Source organism: Bufo bufo, chromosome 4 (assembly GCF_905171765.1).
Source record: "Bufo bufo chromosome 4, aBufBuf1.1, whole genome shotgun sequence".
Classification (NCBI taxonomy): Eukaryota; Metazoa; Chordata; class Amphibia; order Anura; family Bufonidae; genus Bufo; species Bufo bufo.
This window is the reverse complement of record NC_053392.1, coordinates 109,640,914-109,658,672: the sequence shown is the minus strand read 5'-3', so window position 1 is coordinate 109,658,672 and position 17,759 is coordinate 109,640,914. Positions and strand designations below refer to the sequence as shown.

The window sequence follows — 17,759 nt, the reverse complement described above, 5'->3', positions numbered from 1 at the left end:
ATAATGTGTCACAGTATAAAATTGTACTGTACAGAGCACCCCATATAAAATACCCCTTCTTTGTGGCCTCAGTAGATGCCCCTATAGTGCCCCCAATAATGTTCCAGTAACAAGAGCAACCCCCCAATCATGTGCCAGTAATAACAGCCCCCCCCCATGTGCCAGTATTAATAACAGCCCCCTCCATGTGCCAGTATTAATAACAGCCCCCTCCATGTGCCAGAATTAATAACAGCCCCCCCCACATGTGCCAGTATTAATAACAGCCCCCCCATGTGCCAATATTAATAACAGCCCCCCCATGTGCCAGTATTAATAACAGCCCTCCCATGTGCCAGTATTAATAACAGCCCTCCCATGTGCCAGTATTAATAACAGCCCCCCCATGTGCCAGTATTAATAACAGCCCCCCCCATGTGCCAGTATTAATAACAGCCCCCCCATGTGCCAGTATTAACAGCCCTCCATGTGCCAGTATTAATAACAGCCCCCCATGTGCCAGTATTAATAACAGCCCCCCCCCCATGTGCCAGTATTAATAACAGCCCCCCCCATGTGCCAGTATTAATAACAGCCCCCCATGTGCCAGTATTAATAACAGCTCCCCCCATGTGCCAGTATTAATAACAGCCCCCCCATGTGCCAGCAATAACAGCCCCCCATGTGCCAGTAATAACAGCCCCCCATGTGATAGCAATAACAGCCCCCCCATGTGCCAGCAATAACAGCCCCCCATGTGCCAGCAATATCAGCCCCCCATATGCCAGCAATAACAGCCCCCCCATGTGCCAGCAATAGCAGCCCCCCCCATGTGCCAGCAATAACAGCCCCCCCATGTGCCAGCAATAACACCCCCTCATGTGCCAGTTAAAATATTGTATATTTAAAAAAACAAAAAAAACTAAAACACCTACTTACCTCCATGTCAGAGATGCGATGCAGGCCTCTTCCGGCCTGTGTCCCGTGCTGTACGGCTCAGGCTGCGTGATGACGCCATCGCGCCGCCTGCGCCGGCCTCTGATAGGCTGCAGGCACTATCAGAGGAAGGGAAAGGGACACGCCTCTCCCTCCCCTACCTCAGCACAGTCATCTTATATCTCCATAACAGCACAGTGGGTAAATGGAGTGGCGGCTGGGCCTGAGGCGGATAGCAGTTTGGCGCATGTCCTTCCACCACCGAGGATTTCAGGGCGCTTCAGTTTGCCTCCTGTTGCTTCCTCCTCCTACTCCGCTTCCTCATCCTCTACCAGCTCCTCATCCAGTCAGCGTAACACATTCACCACCAACTTCAGCACAGCTAGGGGTAAACGACGGCAGGCAGTTTTATAACTTATCTGTTGGGGGGGAAAACCCCACACCGCACAGGAGCTGTGGACGGGCCTTGAACAACAGACCGATGAGTGGTTTGTGCCAGTCAGCCTCAAGCACGGTCTGGTGGTGTGCGATAATAGGCGAAATCTCGTAGCAGCTCTGGGACTAGCCGGTTTGAAGCACATCCCTTGCCTGGCGCATGTGCTGAATTTGGTGGTGCAGAGATTCCTTAAAAATTACCCAGACATGTTAGAGCTGCTGCATAAAGTGCAGGCCGTCTGTGCGCGCTTACGGCGTTCTCACCCTGCTGCTGCTCGCCTGTCAGCGATGCAGCGTAACTTCGGCCTTCCCACTCACCGCCTCATATGCGACGTGCCCACAAGGTGGAACTCCACCTTGCACATGCTGGCCAGACTGTGCGAGCAGCAGCAGGCCATAGTGGAGTTTCAGCTGCAGCACGCACGGGTGAGTCGCTCTGGGAAACGGCACCACTTCACCACCAATGACTGGGCCTCCATGCGAGACCTGTGTTCCTTGTTGCGCTGTTTCGAGTACTCCACCAACATGGCCAGTGCCGATAACACCGTTCTCAGCGTTACTATCCCACTTCTATGCCTCCTTGAAAAAACGCTCCTGGCGATGATGGAAGAGGATGTGGCACAGGAGGAGGAGGAGGAAGAGGGATCATTTTGTAGGGTTTCTGGCCAGTCATTCCCAAGTGGCTCCGAGGGTGGGTTCCTGCACCCACAAACCCAAGGGACACAATTGTCCAGCCAGGGCACAGTTCTGGAGGATGAGGAGGGGGAGGATGAGGAGATGGAGGAGGAGGAACCATGTTCACAGCAGGGTGGCACCCAGACCAGCTCATGGCCATCACTGGTGCGTGGATGGGGGGATACAGAGGACACAGACGATACACCTCCCACAGAGGACAGCTTTTAGTTGCCTCTGGGCAGCCTTGCACACATGAGCGATTACATGCTGCAGTGTCTCTGCAACAACCGCAGAGTTGCCCACATTCTAACTTGTGCTGATTACTGGGTGGCCACGCTGCTAGGTCCTCATTACAAGGACAACGTACCGTCCTTAATTCCGTCACTGGAGCATGATCGTAAGATGCGCGAGTACAAGCGCACGCTGGTAGACGCGCTGCTGGTGGCATTCCCACCTGACAGCGGGGGCACAGTGGAAGCACAAGGCGAAGGCAGAGGACGAGGAAGAGGTCGCCAACCGCCAGCACCTCAAAAGGCAGGGTTAGCATGGCCGACATGTGGAAAAGCTTTGTCAGCACGCCACAACAACCAGCACCACCAGCTGATATGGAACGTCTTAGCAGGAGGCAGCATTTCACCAACATGGTGGAGCATTATGTGTGCACACGCCTACACGTACTGAATGACGGGTCTGCCCCCTTCAACTTCTGGGTCTCCAAATTGGGCACATGGCCTGAGCTTGCCCTTTACGCCTTGGAGGTGCTGGCCTGCCCTGCAGCCAGTGTATTATCTGAACGTGTGTTTAGCACGGCAGGGGGCGTCATCACAGACAAGCGCAGCCGCCTGTCCACAGCCAACGTTGACAAGCTCACGTTCATTAAAATGAACCAGGCTTGGATGCCACAAGACTTGTCTGTACCTTGTGCAGAATAGACATTTATACCACCATCAAACATACATTCTTGTACTCAAGTCAAGTGCAATGATTCTTTTTATTTATTTTTATTTGTCACAATATTTTGGAGGCTACCTCCCCCAATAAAAAAATTAAAAAAAACATTGTTGGCTACCTCCTCCTCCTCCTCCATTGCTGCCTCCACCTACAACACCACATTCACCGACTCCATATCCACCTCCTTCTCTGAGTTGCAGGTTAATAATTTGTAATTTTTAGTTATTTTATTTTAAGTTATTTCCCTATCCACATTTGTTTGCACAGCAGTTGCCATGCTCTTAAGCACATGTTACTGCCTTTTACATCCCTCTAGCCTTTTCAAGGACTAATTTATAGCCATTTTAATGCAAAAAAGTGCCAATTTTAGTGCCCTATATTGAAAAATTTCTTATTTTCAATTGTCGGGTGACATTTTACCATTTTTGGTGTATACAAACCCCTGCTGTGCCTGGGTGACACGGGCCTAAATCTCTCAAAATCCTCTGTTCTATTGCTGGGTGACATGAACCCCCTTTTGCCGTTAATAAACCCCTGCTGTTCCTGGGTGACAGGGGTCTAAATCTCTCAAAATCCTCTGTTCTATTGCTGGGTGACAAGATCCCCCTTTTGCCGTGAATGAACCCCTGCTGTGCCTGGGTGACAGGGGCCTAAATCTCTCAAAATCGTCTGTTGTATTGCTGGGTGACAAGAACCCCCTTTTGCCGTGAATGAACCCCGCTGTGCCTGGGTGACATGGGCCTAAATCTCTCAAAATCCTCTGTTCTATTGCTGGGTGACATGAACCCCCTTTTGCCATTAATAAACCCCTGCTGTGCCTGGGTGACAGAGGTCTAAATCTCTCAAAATCCTCTGTTCTATTGCTGGGTGACATGATCCCCCTTTTGCCGTGAATGAACCCCGCTGTGCCTGGGTGACAGTGGCCTAAATCTCTCAAAATCCTCTGTTCTATTGCTGGGTGACATGAACCCCCTTTTGCCGTGAATGAACCCCTGCTCTGCATTGCTGACAGGGGCCTAAATCTCTCAAAATCCTCTGTTCTATTGCTGGGTGACAAGATCCCCCTTTTGCCGTGAATGAACCCCTGCTGTGCCTGGGTGACAGGGGCCTAAATCTCTCAAAATCCTCTGTTGTATTGCTGGGTGACATGAAGCCCCTTTTGCCATGAATGAACTCCTGCTGTGCCTGGGTGACAGGGGCCTAAATCTCTCAAAATCGTCTGTTGTATTGCTGGGTGACAAGAACCCACTTTTGCCATGAATGAACCCCTGCTCTGCATTGCTGACAGGGAACTAAATTTAGTGAAAACATCTGTTACTGATCAGAAGATGCGCGACTACAAGCGCACGCTGATGATAGCATTCCCACCTGACAGCGGGGGCACAGTGGAAGCACAAGGCGAAGGCAGAGGAGGAGGAAGAGGTCGCCAACGCAGCTGGGGCACCGCCAGCACCTGAGAAGGCAGGGTTAGCATGGCCAAAATGTGGAAAAGCTTTGTCAGCCTTGGAGGTGCTGACCTGCCCTGCAGCCAGTGTATAGTGTGAACGTGTGTTTAGCACGGCAGAGAGCATTATCACAGGCCGCAGCCAATGTGGACAAGCTGACGTTTATTAAAATGAACCAGGCATGGATCCCACAGGACTTGTCAGTACCTTGTGCAGAATAGACATTTATACCAGCCTCAACCATCCATTCTTGTACTCAAGTGCACTTATTCTTTGTTTTATTTTGTTATATGTCCCAATATTTTGGGGATACCCCAATTTAAAAATTAAAAATAACACAAATCAGTGTTGGCTACCTATTCCTCCTTCACCGCCGCTTCCACCTACACCGCCACGTCAACCTACACCGCCACATCCACCCATCCACCGCCTCCTCAACCTCCTACTCCTAGATCCAGATTGTTATTTTTAATTTTTCTGTATTTTATGTTATTTTAAGTCATTTCCCTATCCACATTTGTTTGCAGAATAGTTGCCATGCTCTTAAGCACATTTTGATGCCTTTTGCAGCCCTCTAGCCCTTTCCAGGACTATTTTAGAGCCATTTTAGTGCCCATAAGTTCGGGTCCCCATTGACTTCAATGGGGTTCGAGTTCGGGGTCAAGTTCGGGTCAAATAAAGGTCACGAACCCGAACTTTTTTTTCAAGTTTGGCCGAACTCGTCGAACCCGAACATCCAGGTGTCCGCTCAACTCTAATTATGTTCAACACAGTACAAAAATACTCATTGTACAAAACAGGATAGTCAATAAACAGGATCCTTAACATAAAGATCCCAACAACCAAACTCCCTTCCCCCTCCCCCACTGTGAGACCTTGTTGTGAGTAGATAAGCATAAACATGTGTAAGACCTATTTGTTTTAGTAACAGACCATGACATCACCTATGCACTATAAAGCTTCAGCACACTAGGCTTAAACAAACACAATCAGCCCCAATGCAGAGCAGGGGTTCATTCATGGCAAAAGTGGGTTCTTGTCACCCAGCAATACAACAGACGATTTTGAGAGATTTAGGCCCCTGTCACCCAGGCACAGCAGGAGTTCATTCATGGCAAAAGGGGGTTCATGTCACCCAGCAATACAACAGAGGATTTTGAGAGATTTAGGCCCCTGTCACCCAGGCACAGCAGGGGTTCATTCACGGAAAAAGGGGGATCTTGTCACCCAGCAATAGAACAGAGGATTTTGAGAGATTTAGGCCCCTGTCAGCAATGCAGAGCAGGGGTTCATTCACGGCAAAAGGGGGTTCATGTCACCCAGCAATACAACAGAGGATTTTGAGAGATTTAGGCCCCTGTCACCCAGGCACAGCGGGGTTCATTCACGGCAAAAGGGGGTTCATGTCACCCAGCAATACAACAGACGATTTTGAGAGATTTAGGCCCCTGTCACCCAGGCACAGCAGGGGTTCATTCACGGCAAAAGGGGGATCTTGTCACCCAGCAATAGAACAGAGGATTTTGAGAGATTTAGACCTCTGTCACCCAGGCACAGCAGGGGTTTATTAATGGCAAAAGGGGGTTCATGTCACCCAGCAATAGAACAGAGGATTTTGAGAGATTTAGGCCCATGTCACCCAGGCACAGCAGGGGTTCATTCACGCAAAAGGGGGTTCATGTCACCAATGCTTCTCTCATAGAGCTAGGTAAAATACCTGTCCTATAAGATTCATTAAACACCTGTAGGAGATGCGGGAGCAAAACTTCTTGATGTTTTTTGTAGAATTCCCCTGGCAGACCATCTGCCCCAGGTGCTTTTCCGTTAGGAAGCGACTGCACCGCCAATACCATCTCTTCCAATTGTCCCCATCAAGTAATAACCTCTGATCATCAGACAGGCTGGGCATCTGGATATTATGCAGGTATTGCTCCCTGTCACTACAGTCAATCCCTAGTCTGGACTTATAGACATCTGCATAGTGCTCATGGAATATGTTCATTATGTTATCATCTCCCGATACCTGTACGCCCATTTTATTAGTGATTCCCAGTACACAAGATGGGCGCAATTGGGTCTTAATAATAGTAGCTAGTAGGTGGCCCCTACATTCCCCTTCCATAAAATAATGTTGAGTCTTAAAAAATTGTTTGTCCCCAGCTCTACTAATCAAATGTTCCTTCAGTAGATCTTGCGCCTCCGTAGTCTGAACTCTATCCAGCAGTTCTGTCGTAAGTGCCCTGCTTTTAGTTTTATGGGAACTAATCCGTTTAATGTATATCCCTCTAATATAAGCTTTCATTGTATCCCAGATAATGGAGTGACTAGCTGAACGTTCAATATTGGTAAAAAAGTCAGTCAGAGCAGCAGATATCACAGTACCAGTATCAACTAACTGGATCCAAAAAGGGTTTAGTCGCCATGGTTGTCTCGGACCCAATAGCTCTCTCCCTAAATCCAGTACTACCAATAAAGGGGAGTGGTCAGAAATACTACGGAGTAAGTACCTAACATCCTGGACCTTATTTAACACTCCCTTAGATCCCACAGCCAGATCTATCCTAGAAAGAGAACTATGTGATGACGAGTAGCAGGAGTATTGCTTCATACCCGGATTTCTGGACCTCCACAAATCATACAAGTCTATGTCAGTGAGCGTCTTGGTTAATGAGGATAGAGAAGGGCCAGAGGCCCCACTATCAGATTGGAATTTATCTAGGGATTTGTCCAAGAACATATTAAAATCACCAATTATGAGAACTGGCAGATCTGGAAATTTGGAAGTGAAGGATAATACTTTTTGGAAAACTTCACAGGAATATGGGGGAGGTATATAAACGGCCACTAGTATCATTTGGTAATGAAACACAGAATAGTTAATACATATAAAGCGACCCTCATCATCCACATGTACCTCCCTTGATATAAAGGGAACATTTCTATGCACCAACACGCTCACCCCTCTCGATTGCGTGGGATAGGAGGAATGAAACTTCTGTGCCACCCAAGCCTTATGAATAAGATGTGTTCTCTCAGAAGTGAGATGAGGTTCTGAGAAGCACAGAATTGCCGGTTGATACGTTTGCAAGGCATAAAAGATGGCATTGCATTTAGCAGGTTGGTTCAGCCCCCTCACATTCCAGGCAATTATTCTAAGGGTAACCATTTATGTTTTTAAACCATAGCAGTACAGGACCGTAAGCAGCCTCACCCGGTCATACACATAGAACCACTGGTGTCTAGTCAATAAGGTCTCACAGTCCCTCCCTTCCCAACCCATACAGAACAAATAAAGACATTTCACATACACGTGAAGCCCTGGGGAAAATAATTTCCTGAACTTGGGGAATACAAACAAATATGCAATAGCAAACAAGGGGAACGTTAAATAAGAACTAGCAAGCGGCATACATTCCCGGCTATGCTAGCATATATCAGATCTCCCCCCTTATAGTATAACACTCCTAACTGATGAAAAGGACATAGTCTCCAGTACTGGGTAGAGCCTTGACTCAAGCACTCAGTCTGCCCCCCACACTATTATTTGCAGGCATCTAACCAACAACATGACCCCGCATTTATCAACTGTCCATATAAACAAAAAGTAGAAGGTGATAGCATAATAACTTGTGGCAATCAGCAGATTAAGTGCCCTCCCTTAAATCCTTTTCAGTGGAGTCCAACGGGCAAGTGGTGTCGCCGCTGAACGTCAGCAAGGCGAGCCATGGCCGTGTTAGATCTTCTAAAATGGCCAGAGATTTTCCTGGCCTGCCGCAAGACGTCCTAGACCCGGGGTATTTGGCAATGAATCGCTGCACAACTAAGTTCAGGACGTGTGCCATGCACGGCTGGCATGTGTGTCATGTAGCCCTATTTTAGCACGCTCAGCAGATTGGCACCGTTGTCGCACACCACTTTACCAACTGTCAAATTGAGTGGGGTTAGCCACTGATCGGCCTGTGACTGCAGAGCTGAAAGCAGTGCAGGACCGGTGTGGCTCTTAGCATGGCAACGTCTCACCTGGCACGTCACATAGGTTCTGGGGAACTTGGGGGGTGCAGCAGTGGAAAAGGAGGAGTGAGCCGAGGAGGAGACGGAGGATGGAGTAGGAGGAGGAGAATAAGAGGCAGGCCTGCATGCAATCCGTGGCGTTAACACCAAATCCACACAGGTGCCACAGGTTGCATGCTTGACAGCCGTCAGAAGGTTCAGCCAGTGGGAAGTAAAAGTTATGTACATTCCCTGCCCGTGTTTGCTAGACCACGTGTCTGTGGTCAGATGTATCTTAAATACACTGGGTGTCCCCAAGCATACTGATAATGCTTGTGGATACCCCCTAAATGTTCATAGCACTAACTCCATATATGGACATAGCCATATATGGAGTCAGAGCAGGGACTCCTAAACCGGGAGTCCTGACTGTTCAGAAACACTGGGGGATTTCCCGTACAGCGATCTTCAGCATAGACCGCAGTTGTCCCGGGTGTGCCAGGTGCACACGCAGGCCCTGGTACTACCCTATATGTTTTGTAGTTTGTAGGCACAGTTTCAATTTTTGGTAGGTGCATCGCTGTCAGACCCATTCACTTAAATGGAGCTGAGCTGTGCCTAGGCCTAAGGAAAGCTGCGAGAAGACCGCAATGCTACTGCGAGTGCGCTGCCTTCTTAAACAGCTGATCAGCATGGGTCCAGGGTGTTGTATCTTCACCGATCACATACTGATGACCTATCCAGAGGATAGGTCATCAGTGTAAATCTCCCAGAAAACCCATTGAAATAATGCGCTCACTTGCGTACTGTGAAACGTCAGCAGAATCTGTGAGGATTTAGGAGCAGAACTGTATTTCAATGGACTGAGCATCACTCTTACACATTAGATGCAAGTTCATAGAAAATGATTATGCTTTGTACGTACCGTAACATTCACATCATTATACACACGTTTTAATAACGTCTACATACCTTTTCATACCATGATTGAAGCGGTGTGTTATTAAACAATTCCTCAAATCTCAGAGGCAGTATATGGACATTATGAAAAGATGAGAGAGTCGGAAAAAGATTCCTGGTTCTGTTGATATCTTCTTCTGTTTCTATATCATGCAGCCCCTTCATAAAGAAGCCTATTGGTCGATCATGATACACTCGAGCTGCTGATTCAATTGCACATAAGACCAAGGATGGTGGCTCCATTCTGTCTGTGGTCTCTAGAAAAAAGATCCCATTTCCACCCTTAAATATATTTTTGGGATATATGCTAATATTTGGGGGAAGCATAGGCATGACCGTTGATTTCCTTCTTTTCAGTTCTATTTGGTTTGATTTAATGTCTATTCCAATAAAAAAAAACACAATTGCACATATCAGAGCGAAAGTAGTGATCCTCAGGGCTTTCAGCATGTCTCGTTATTATGTGAGCACACCTAAAAGATAAAAGAAAAAGACTAGTTAAGCTGTGGCCCTCAATAAACTGGATAATTAGTATATTACAATGTGTACATTTTTCTATCAATCTATAAAATAAAATAAATACAAGGATCTCCATTTATTTGTTGAGAGAGTCAGGCTCTTGGGCCCAAATGCAAAATCGACATCAGGGCCCCACTGCCTATGTGCAATTTATACTAGTGATGTTTTTGTTTTTTTGTATTAGATGTGCCTTTGGGACCCCTGATTCCCTATGCTTCAGGTTTGTTTTCAGGTTGGTTTTTACTTTTTATAGTTTTTATGTTAAATTAATCTGTATAAAATGAGTTGCTTATTGAGGACTATAACTTAGTAACCGAGAGATTACACCACAGGGTAGAAAAGTCACAAGACAACTGTTCTTAACCAACTCTACTAATGACTTCAGAATCTTTCCACAGGAAGGTTGTGATACTTTTCAACTTGTGTCAGCATGGTTCACTCACATAACAACTGGTTGGCTGTGGTGTCTTGATCTCTCTCGCTTGATTAGTAAATCATTGCTGCATTTTTCCAAAACAGTTCCTCACCTGTCCAAAGATTGTTTCTGGTATTGCAATTAAACTCCATTGACGTGACTAGGACTGATTGTATTATCCTACAAAATCTGTGGACAGGTGTGGCTTAGTTTTTCTGATCCTGGCCCATCCCTGTAAACCAGCCATATTGATTTTTAGTATTAATGTTTGTGCTATATAACCCTGATCTTTTATATCTAGCATGCCTTTGACAAAGCTTTTGTTAATGTTAGATGCCCATTGAGGGCATCATTCTTGCTGTGGTTTGGGATTTAACCCTTTTTCTAGGGATGAATAGCCACTATTGACTTTTTTTATTACTAACTAGTAGAAGGACACGGCTTTGCACCGGTATATTTCATCTATTTCATTTAACATTTGTGTGTGTCGTTAAAAGATATCGACAGTATCCCCTATAACAGTGACCTCTACAGCACCCCGCCCCTTTAACAGTGAACTCCACAGTCCCCCACCGCTTAACATTGACCCCCCACAGTGCCCTGCCACTTTAAAATGGGACCTCCACAGCAGCCCATCCCCTTAACTTTGACCTTCACAGCAGCCCACCCCACTCCCTTTACAGTGACCTCCTCAGGGGCCTGCCCCCTTAACAGTGACCTCCACAGTACCCCACTGCCTTAACAGTGACCTCACAGTACCCTGCTGCCTTAACAGTGACCTCCACAGCAGTTGCCCCTTTAGTAGTGGTCCCTGCCCCCTTAACAGTGACCTTCACAGCGGCCTTCCCCCTTTACAGTAACATCCACAGTGAACGCCTCTTTAACAGTGACCTCCACAGTGCCCGCCCCTTTAACAGTGACCTCCACAGCGCCCTGCCTCTTTAATGCTAGGGCTACATGACAACATGTGTCATGTGACATTTTGTCTTAACAATTTTTATAATGATAGGCAATGGTGTCGCACATGTGACATGCTGCGACTGTGACACGACAGTTGCAAAAAATCCATCGAAGATCGATTTTTCTGTGACTGTCGTGTCGCAGTCGCAGCATGTCACATGTCTCAGCGCAACACCATAGACTATCATTAAAAAAATTGTCACGCGACATTGGTGCGACACATGTAGCAGTGTAGGTGTGCCCTATATGTCATGCGACACATGTCGTCATGTAACCTTAGCCAGTGAAGAAAAAAGAGACTATGGGCCTGCGAGCTTCGATTGCCTGATAAGTGACATGTGACCGTGTGTATTGGGATATGAAGAGAAAGACTTGCAGGCTTATATTGGCTAATGCAGGTCATTTTTGGGGAATATCTCAGGAATGGTATGTCCTAGAGAGCTGTGACCCCCCACAATATTTCTTTCCAGATAGCAAGGGATGTGTATACCAAGTTTCGTTGAAATTGATGGTTGTGTTTTTGAGTGATTGCGGAACATATATACAGTACACACACACATATAAATGTCCTTCTCTCTCTCTCTATATATATATATATATATATATATATATACTAGCAGAAGGACCCGGCTTCGCACGGGTATATTTCATCTATTTCATTTAATGTTTGTGTATGTCATTAAAAGATATCAACAGTATCCACTATAACTGTGACATCTACAGTACCCCGCCGCTTTAATGCTGACCTACAGCAGTGAAGAAAAATAGCATTTCTTTTTTTAAATGGTGTAAAACTATGTGTATGTGGAGACTAAGGGCCTGCGAACTTCTATTGGCTGACAAGGGTCATGTCACCAGGCTTATATTGGCTAATGCATTTTTTGGGAATATCTCATGCAGGGATGTCCTTTTGAACAGCTCACTCTCAGACAGCAGCACTGTGCTGTATGAGTGTGAGCTGCAGAGAGAAAGTCACCATCCCTCCCACCCCTGAAGCTGACAGAAGTTTATTTTTACCTTCATTTTTCCAATCCTTGTCGGCTGCAGAGTGAGAGGGGCGTGGCCTAACCGGATTGGGGCAAGGCTTACTGTGTGCTGGGGGCGCGGTTTTTAAGTCAGTCTGTCACCTCCACAGCACTCCGATCCTTTAACAGTGTCATCCACAGCGCCCTGCCCCTTTAAAGCTGACCTGCAGCAGTGAAGAAAAATGGCTAGTTTGTTGTAGAAACCTGGTGTAAAACTGTGTGTATGTGGAGACTAAGGACCTATGAGCTTCTATTGGCTGATAAGGGACATGTGACCGTGTGTATGGCAGTTGGGATTTGAAGATAAAGACATCTTCTATTGGCTAATGTAGGTCATTGATGTGCCATATTTGTATTTTTTGGGAAAATATCAGGAACCATACGTGCTAGAGAGCTGAGACCCCCACAAGATTTCTTTTGAGGTAGCAAGTGATGTGTATACCAAGTTTCGTTGAAATTGATTGTTGCATTTTTGAGTGATCACGGAACATACATACATAAGTATATACGTCCTTCTTTATATATATATATATATATATATATATATATACAGTCAGGTCCATAAATATTGGGACATCAACACAATTCAATATTTTTTGGCTCTATACACCACCACAATGGATTTGAAATGAAACGAACAAGATGTGCTTTAACTACAGACTGTCAGCTTTAATTTGAGGGTATTTACATCCAAATCAGGTAAATGGTGTAGGAATTACAACAGTTTGCATTTGTGCCTCCCAGTTGTTAAGGGACCAAAAGTACAGCTGCATGTACCGCATCTTGCGGTTCCATAGGTCCGATTCATCGACCCAATACTGGTCAGATGGTGTCCTAGTATTTTAATATAGGTAGTTCCCTGCCCCTTTCCCTGTGTTTAATTAATAAAGTATTAGTTTTAACAGTAACATAGCGTTCCAAACAACAGTGATATAATTTTGATAGGTGGAACGTATACCTCATACCAGTTGTACCAGTGAAATTTTCTATTTAATACTGCCTTAGAGTGATGGCAGGCTTTTTGGCGGCGGGTATTTGCAGTGAAAAATGGGATGAGGAGGCCAAAGTGGTTTTCTCTGAAGCAGATCTACCCCCGACCAACCGCACTTTAAGTATCACTGGTTCGTTCAAACTGCTCACCAAAATTTATAAAGACCAAGTTAGAGGGTGGTGGGAAATTCAAACCCTTGAAACTTATATCCATCACAAAATAGTTCCCAGGGGTATGCGTATCCCTTTCCTCCCATCCAATAGAATTCAGTCCTCAGAGTTCCGCAAGAAATGGGAAAAAGAGGCTGTTGAGAGTTCCCTTAGGCTTATGGCATTGTTGCTGGAGGAGGAAAAGGCCCTGCACATTAAGAATACCACATTGTTGCAGGAGCAAATTGCGGAAGTGAGTAAATTCTCCAGCAACTCTGAATTTACGCGTAAGGAGGGCTTTCTGCAACAGACGGTGGAACGTTTCACAGCCCAGCTCAAAGAGCGTAAACATTCCCAATTTTTTAGGGACAAGGCGGATTTTAAAGAAGGGCGCATCCTTGAGTTCGCGACCAAAACCGCGAGGACCCTCGAGGTTGAGACAGAACCCTCGTCCTCAGAGGGTGAGACTGAATTGGAGGGCAATTCCTACCAAAACAGCCAATACCCCATCTTCCAGCCCTCTAACAAGGGACCTAGAGGGAGAGGAGGTAGAGGTAGGAACCCCGGACCACGGGGGGGTTTTTTAGGGAATCAAACCACGAGACCCTACAGTCTAAGAAACAGAAAAAAACAGTAGCACACCATCAGAGGATGGGTGCAACTGGTTACCAGACTGGGGACTCTCCAGTGATAGACAGGTCTAGGGACAAGTTACAAATTGTCAACTTATCTGATAGGTCCCTTACGGAGGTAGAATTGGAACTGCTTAGCAAGGGCCTATCGTTTGTTCCTACTTGTTCCTTTAGCTCCTTCGAATGGGTTAAGGATTTGACCCTATTCGTAAGGAGACTTAAATGGAAAAAATTCTTTGCGACACATAATCAACAACAATGCAATGAATTGGGTGTTGATATACATGACCTGTCGGACATCCAATTACTGGTATCCCTTATGGAAGAAGGGGAGAGGGAAGTTGGTGAGGGTCCATTCACGGATCTCAAACTGCCCTCTACTAAAAACCCACCCCTAAGTGATGGCACACCACCTGATATTTTTCTTAAGGTCGTAACAGATCAACTGAGAATGCTTGACACATCCATGGGGATTGAGTCCAATCTCCAGAAAAGGGAGATTGATGCCCTAATCTCACTGGAATGCGACAACTCCCTTGTCATTAAACCATCGGACAAGGGAGGGAATATTGTCGTAATTAATTGTGAACAGTACAAGACCATGTGTCTTAACATTCTCAGTGATGATTCATGTTACCGTGTGCTGGAAATGAATCCAACTGAGACATTCAGGAGGCAATTGAAGGATCTCTTGGAAACAGCACACGATCATGACCTTATTAGTAGGTCTGAGTTTGACTTTTTGTTCCCCAAACATCCCCAGATCCCTTGCTTCTATGGGTTACCTAAGGTGCACAAGGGACTTTCCCCACTAAAGGGACGTCCCATTGTTTCAGGGACTGGGAGTTTGACACATCCAATCAGTACATACGTGGACAGGATTTTACGACCCTTTGCGGTGTCCCTGTCCTCGTATGTACGTGATTCGATGGATGTGATCAAAAAATTGGAGGGAATTCATCTTGGTGAGAACGTTATGCTGGCCAGCTTGGATGTTGAGGCCCTGTACAGCTCCATACCCCATGACAGGTGGTGTGGAGTTGTGGCCTCATTTCTCAGTCAACGTGGCACCCACTTCTGGCAGCATAACGAGTTTGTTCTTGAACTAATGAAGTTTATCCTTGAGCACAACTGTTTCATTTTTGACCACCGCATGTACCACCAGCTCAGGGGAGTGGCGATGGGGAGCCCTTGTGCGCCGACCTTCGCCAATCTCTACCTGGGCTGGTGGGAACGGGAAGTTGTGTTAGCGGATAATCATAGATGGGCTGACCACATTAATTTGTGGTTACGCTTCATCGACGATGTGCTGATTTTATGGTCGGGGAGTGTGGAGGACTTCAATCGGTTTGTTTCAGACCTGAATATAAATACTATGGGACTATTCTTCACATCGGAGATCCAGGAATCTCAAATCAATTTTCTGGATTTGACCGTCTTCAGGGACAGGATGGGTAACATTGGCACACGACTGTTCCGCAAGGAGACTGCGACCAACAGCCTCCTTAGATGGGACAGTTGCCACCCCCTGCCCCTGAAGAGGGGAATTCCCAAAGGGCAATACCTTCGGGTAAGGCGCAACTGCTCTAGTATGTCGGATTTCAGAACGGCATCCAGTGACCTACAGACTAGGTTTAGGAGTAGGGGGTACCCGCAACATGTACTAGCCAAGGCGTACCATCATTCGTTGGCCCAAAATCGGGATGCCCTTCTTACTCCTAAACCCGGATCATTGGGAGCGGAGCAGTTGCGCATCATAGCCACGTATGATGAAGCACACGACACAGTGAGAGAGTTGTTGACGACCTATTGGGGTATTTTAAAATCAGACCCAGACATTGGAGATATGATAGACGACGCACCTCTGATCACGTACAGACGTGGACGCAGTTTGAGAGGTCGCTTGGTCCACAGCTTCTTTCAGGTTCCTTCTACACCTACTTGGCTGAGTACCAGCCTCAAAGGGACCTTCCGCTGTGGCGGGTGCGTGGCTTGCCCTGCAATCCAGACGGGCGCTACATTTATTTGCAGCGTCACTGAACGGAGATTTACCATCAGATCATTTGTAAATTGCAAAACGAGAGGCCTGGTATACTTGGCCACTTGTGTGTGTGGAAAACAATATGTGGGTAAAACCACAAGGGAATTCCGCAGAAGAGTAGCAGAACACCTAAATGACATCTGCAAAGGGGCTGATACCCCTATTGCCAGGCACATGTCAACTGTACACAACGGTGATGAGGATGTCATTAAATTTCAGGCTGTGGAGGTGGTTAGAAGATCGCCAAGAGGAGGCGACTTTGATAGGCGTCTATTACAAAAAGAGACACAGTGGATCTACCGCCTGTATGCACGCCAACCTCATGGATTGAATGAGTATAACTCCTTTGTGTGTTTTCTCTAAACTCCATGATAGGGAGTGCAGCGGGGGCAATAACAGGAGTAGATCCCTGTGTCTCAGGAGTACTGAACATTAGACAGCTTATTGTCAGTAAGTCAGTAGAAGTGGGATCACCTGGGCCCCTGATCGGGTCATAAGAAAGCAGGGGTATGGGAGTGTAGCCACTAGTCTTGGTTTGTTTATACCATATTATACTGAAAACCCCCCCTTTGTAACTTATAGAGGGATTACTACTTAATATTCGACTTATCTCTGTGTTACCACCTGGTATCAATAATGCTGCAGGGTCCCTTTTGTGACCCTGTGGTGTTGTTCCGACCATTACCGTTTGATGTCCTGAACATAATGTACCGATGACCGCTCAGCAGTCCTCATCCCGATCGCTGCTGCACCGTGCCGCCGGATTAGTAAGCCGCCGTATGTATTAACTCTACCTTTAATGTATGAATGTTGTGACATTCATCTGGGCCCGTCTCATAGAGGGGGCGGTACAATGGGGGCGGGATGGATGATGCGGCGGTGCCGCGCCTCCTGCATCTTCATTGGCCGCCCTGAAGGCGTGGCTCAGCAGAGGGGAGGCGGACTCTCCTTATATTTCGTGCACTTGAGCGGCCGCGTTCGGCCACCTCGTACTGATAGCTGCAGCCTCTGTCACGGAGGCTTAGCAGCTTTGATCATTTGTCCTAATATCCACAGATTTATGCTCCTGACGAGCCGAATATGGCGAAACGCGTCGAGCGTGGTGTGGGGATAAATTAATGTTCATGTTGCTTGTATTGCGCTCACACTGCAGTTGAGGTCTGCGGTTCTCAGCCCTCTGCAGTTGATGAGCAATTACTGAAAATTTGGAAACATTTGCTATTATCTAAATTTGAATTTCACGGATTTTATGATATATACTGATTCCTCTACCTGTCTTCCATTTATACAGGTCATTTGACTTTTTAGGACTTAGAATTTTAGAAGCAATTTTTCAAGAAAATTTCAAAAACCCACTTTTTTCAGTTTTGAAGGGACTTTGAGGTGCTTACATAATAGAAACCACCCAAACATTACCACATTTTAAAAACTACACTCTTAATTAATTCAAAACTAATTTTAAGAACATTGTTAAGGCTTTAGGTGTTCCACAGGAATTAAAGCAAAATGGAGGTGAAATGTAAACATGTACAGATGTAGCCACACTGGGGCTCATAGTAGAATCGCGTGAGCACATAGCGATATCGTGTTTCATTAGCTAAGGAAGCGCGTAACAATAGTAGTGAGAAAAATTTCGGATGCAATTGCGGTTTGTAA

General features: G+C 46.3%; 1 protein-coding gene across 1 annotated transcript in view; it reads right to left on the bottom strand.

Moving 5' to 3' along the window:
- LOC120999032 (alpha-1,4-N-acetylglucosaminyltransferase-like) overlaps positions 1-9,704 on the bottom strand; it is a 122,081-nt gene extending 112,377 nt beyond the window's left edge. Inside the window, exon 1 of the mRNA XM_040429910.1 lies at positions 9,384-9,704. Coding sequence (XP_040285844.1) covers positions 9,384-9,704 — 321 coding nt within the window. The remainder of the gene's footprint in view (positions 1-9,383) is intronic.
- Between the last annotated feature and the right edge of the window lie 8,055 nt (positions 9,705-17,759).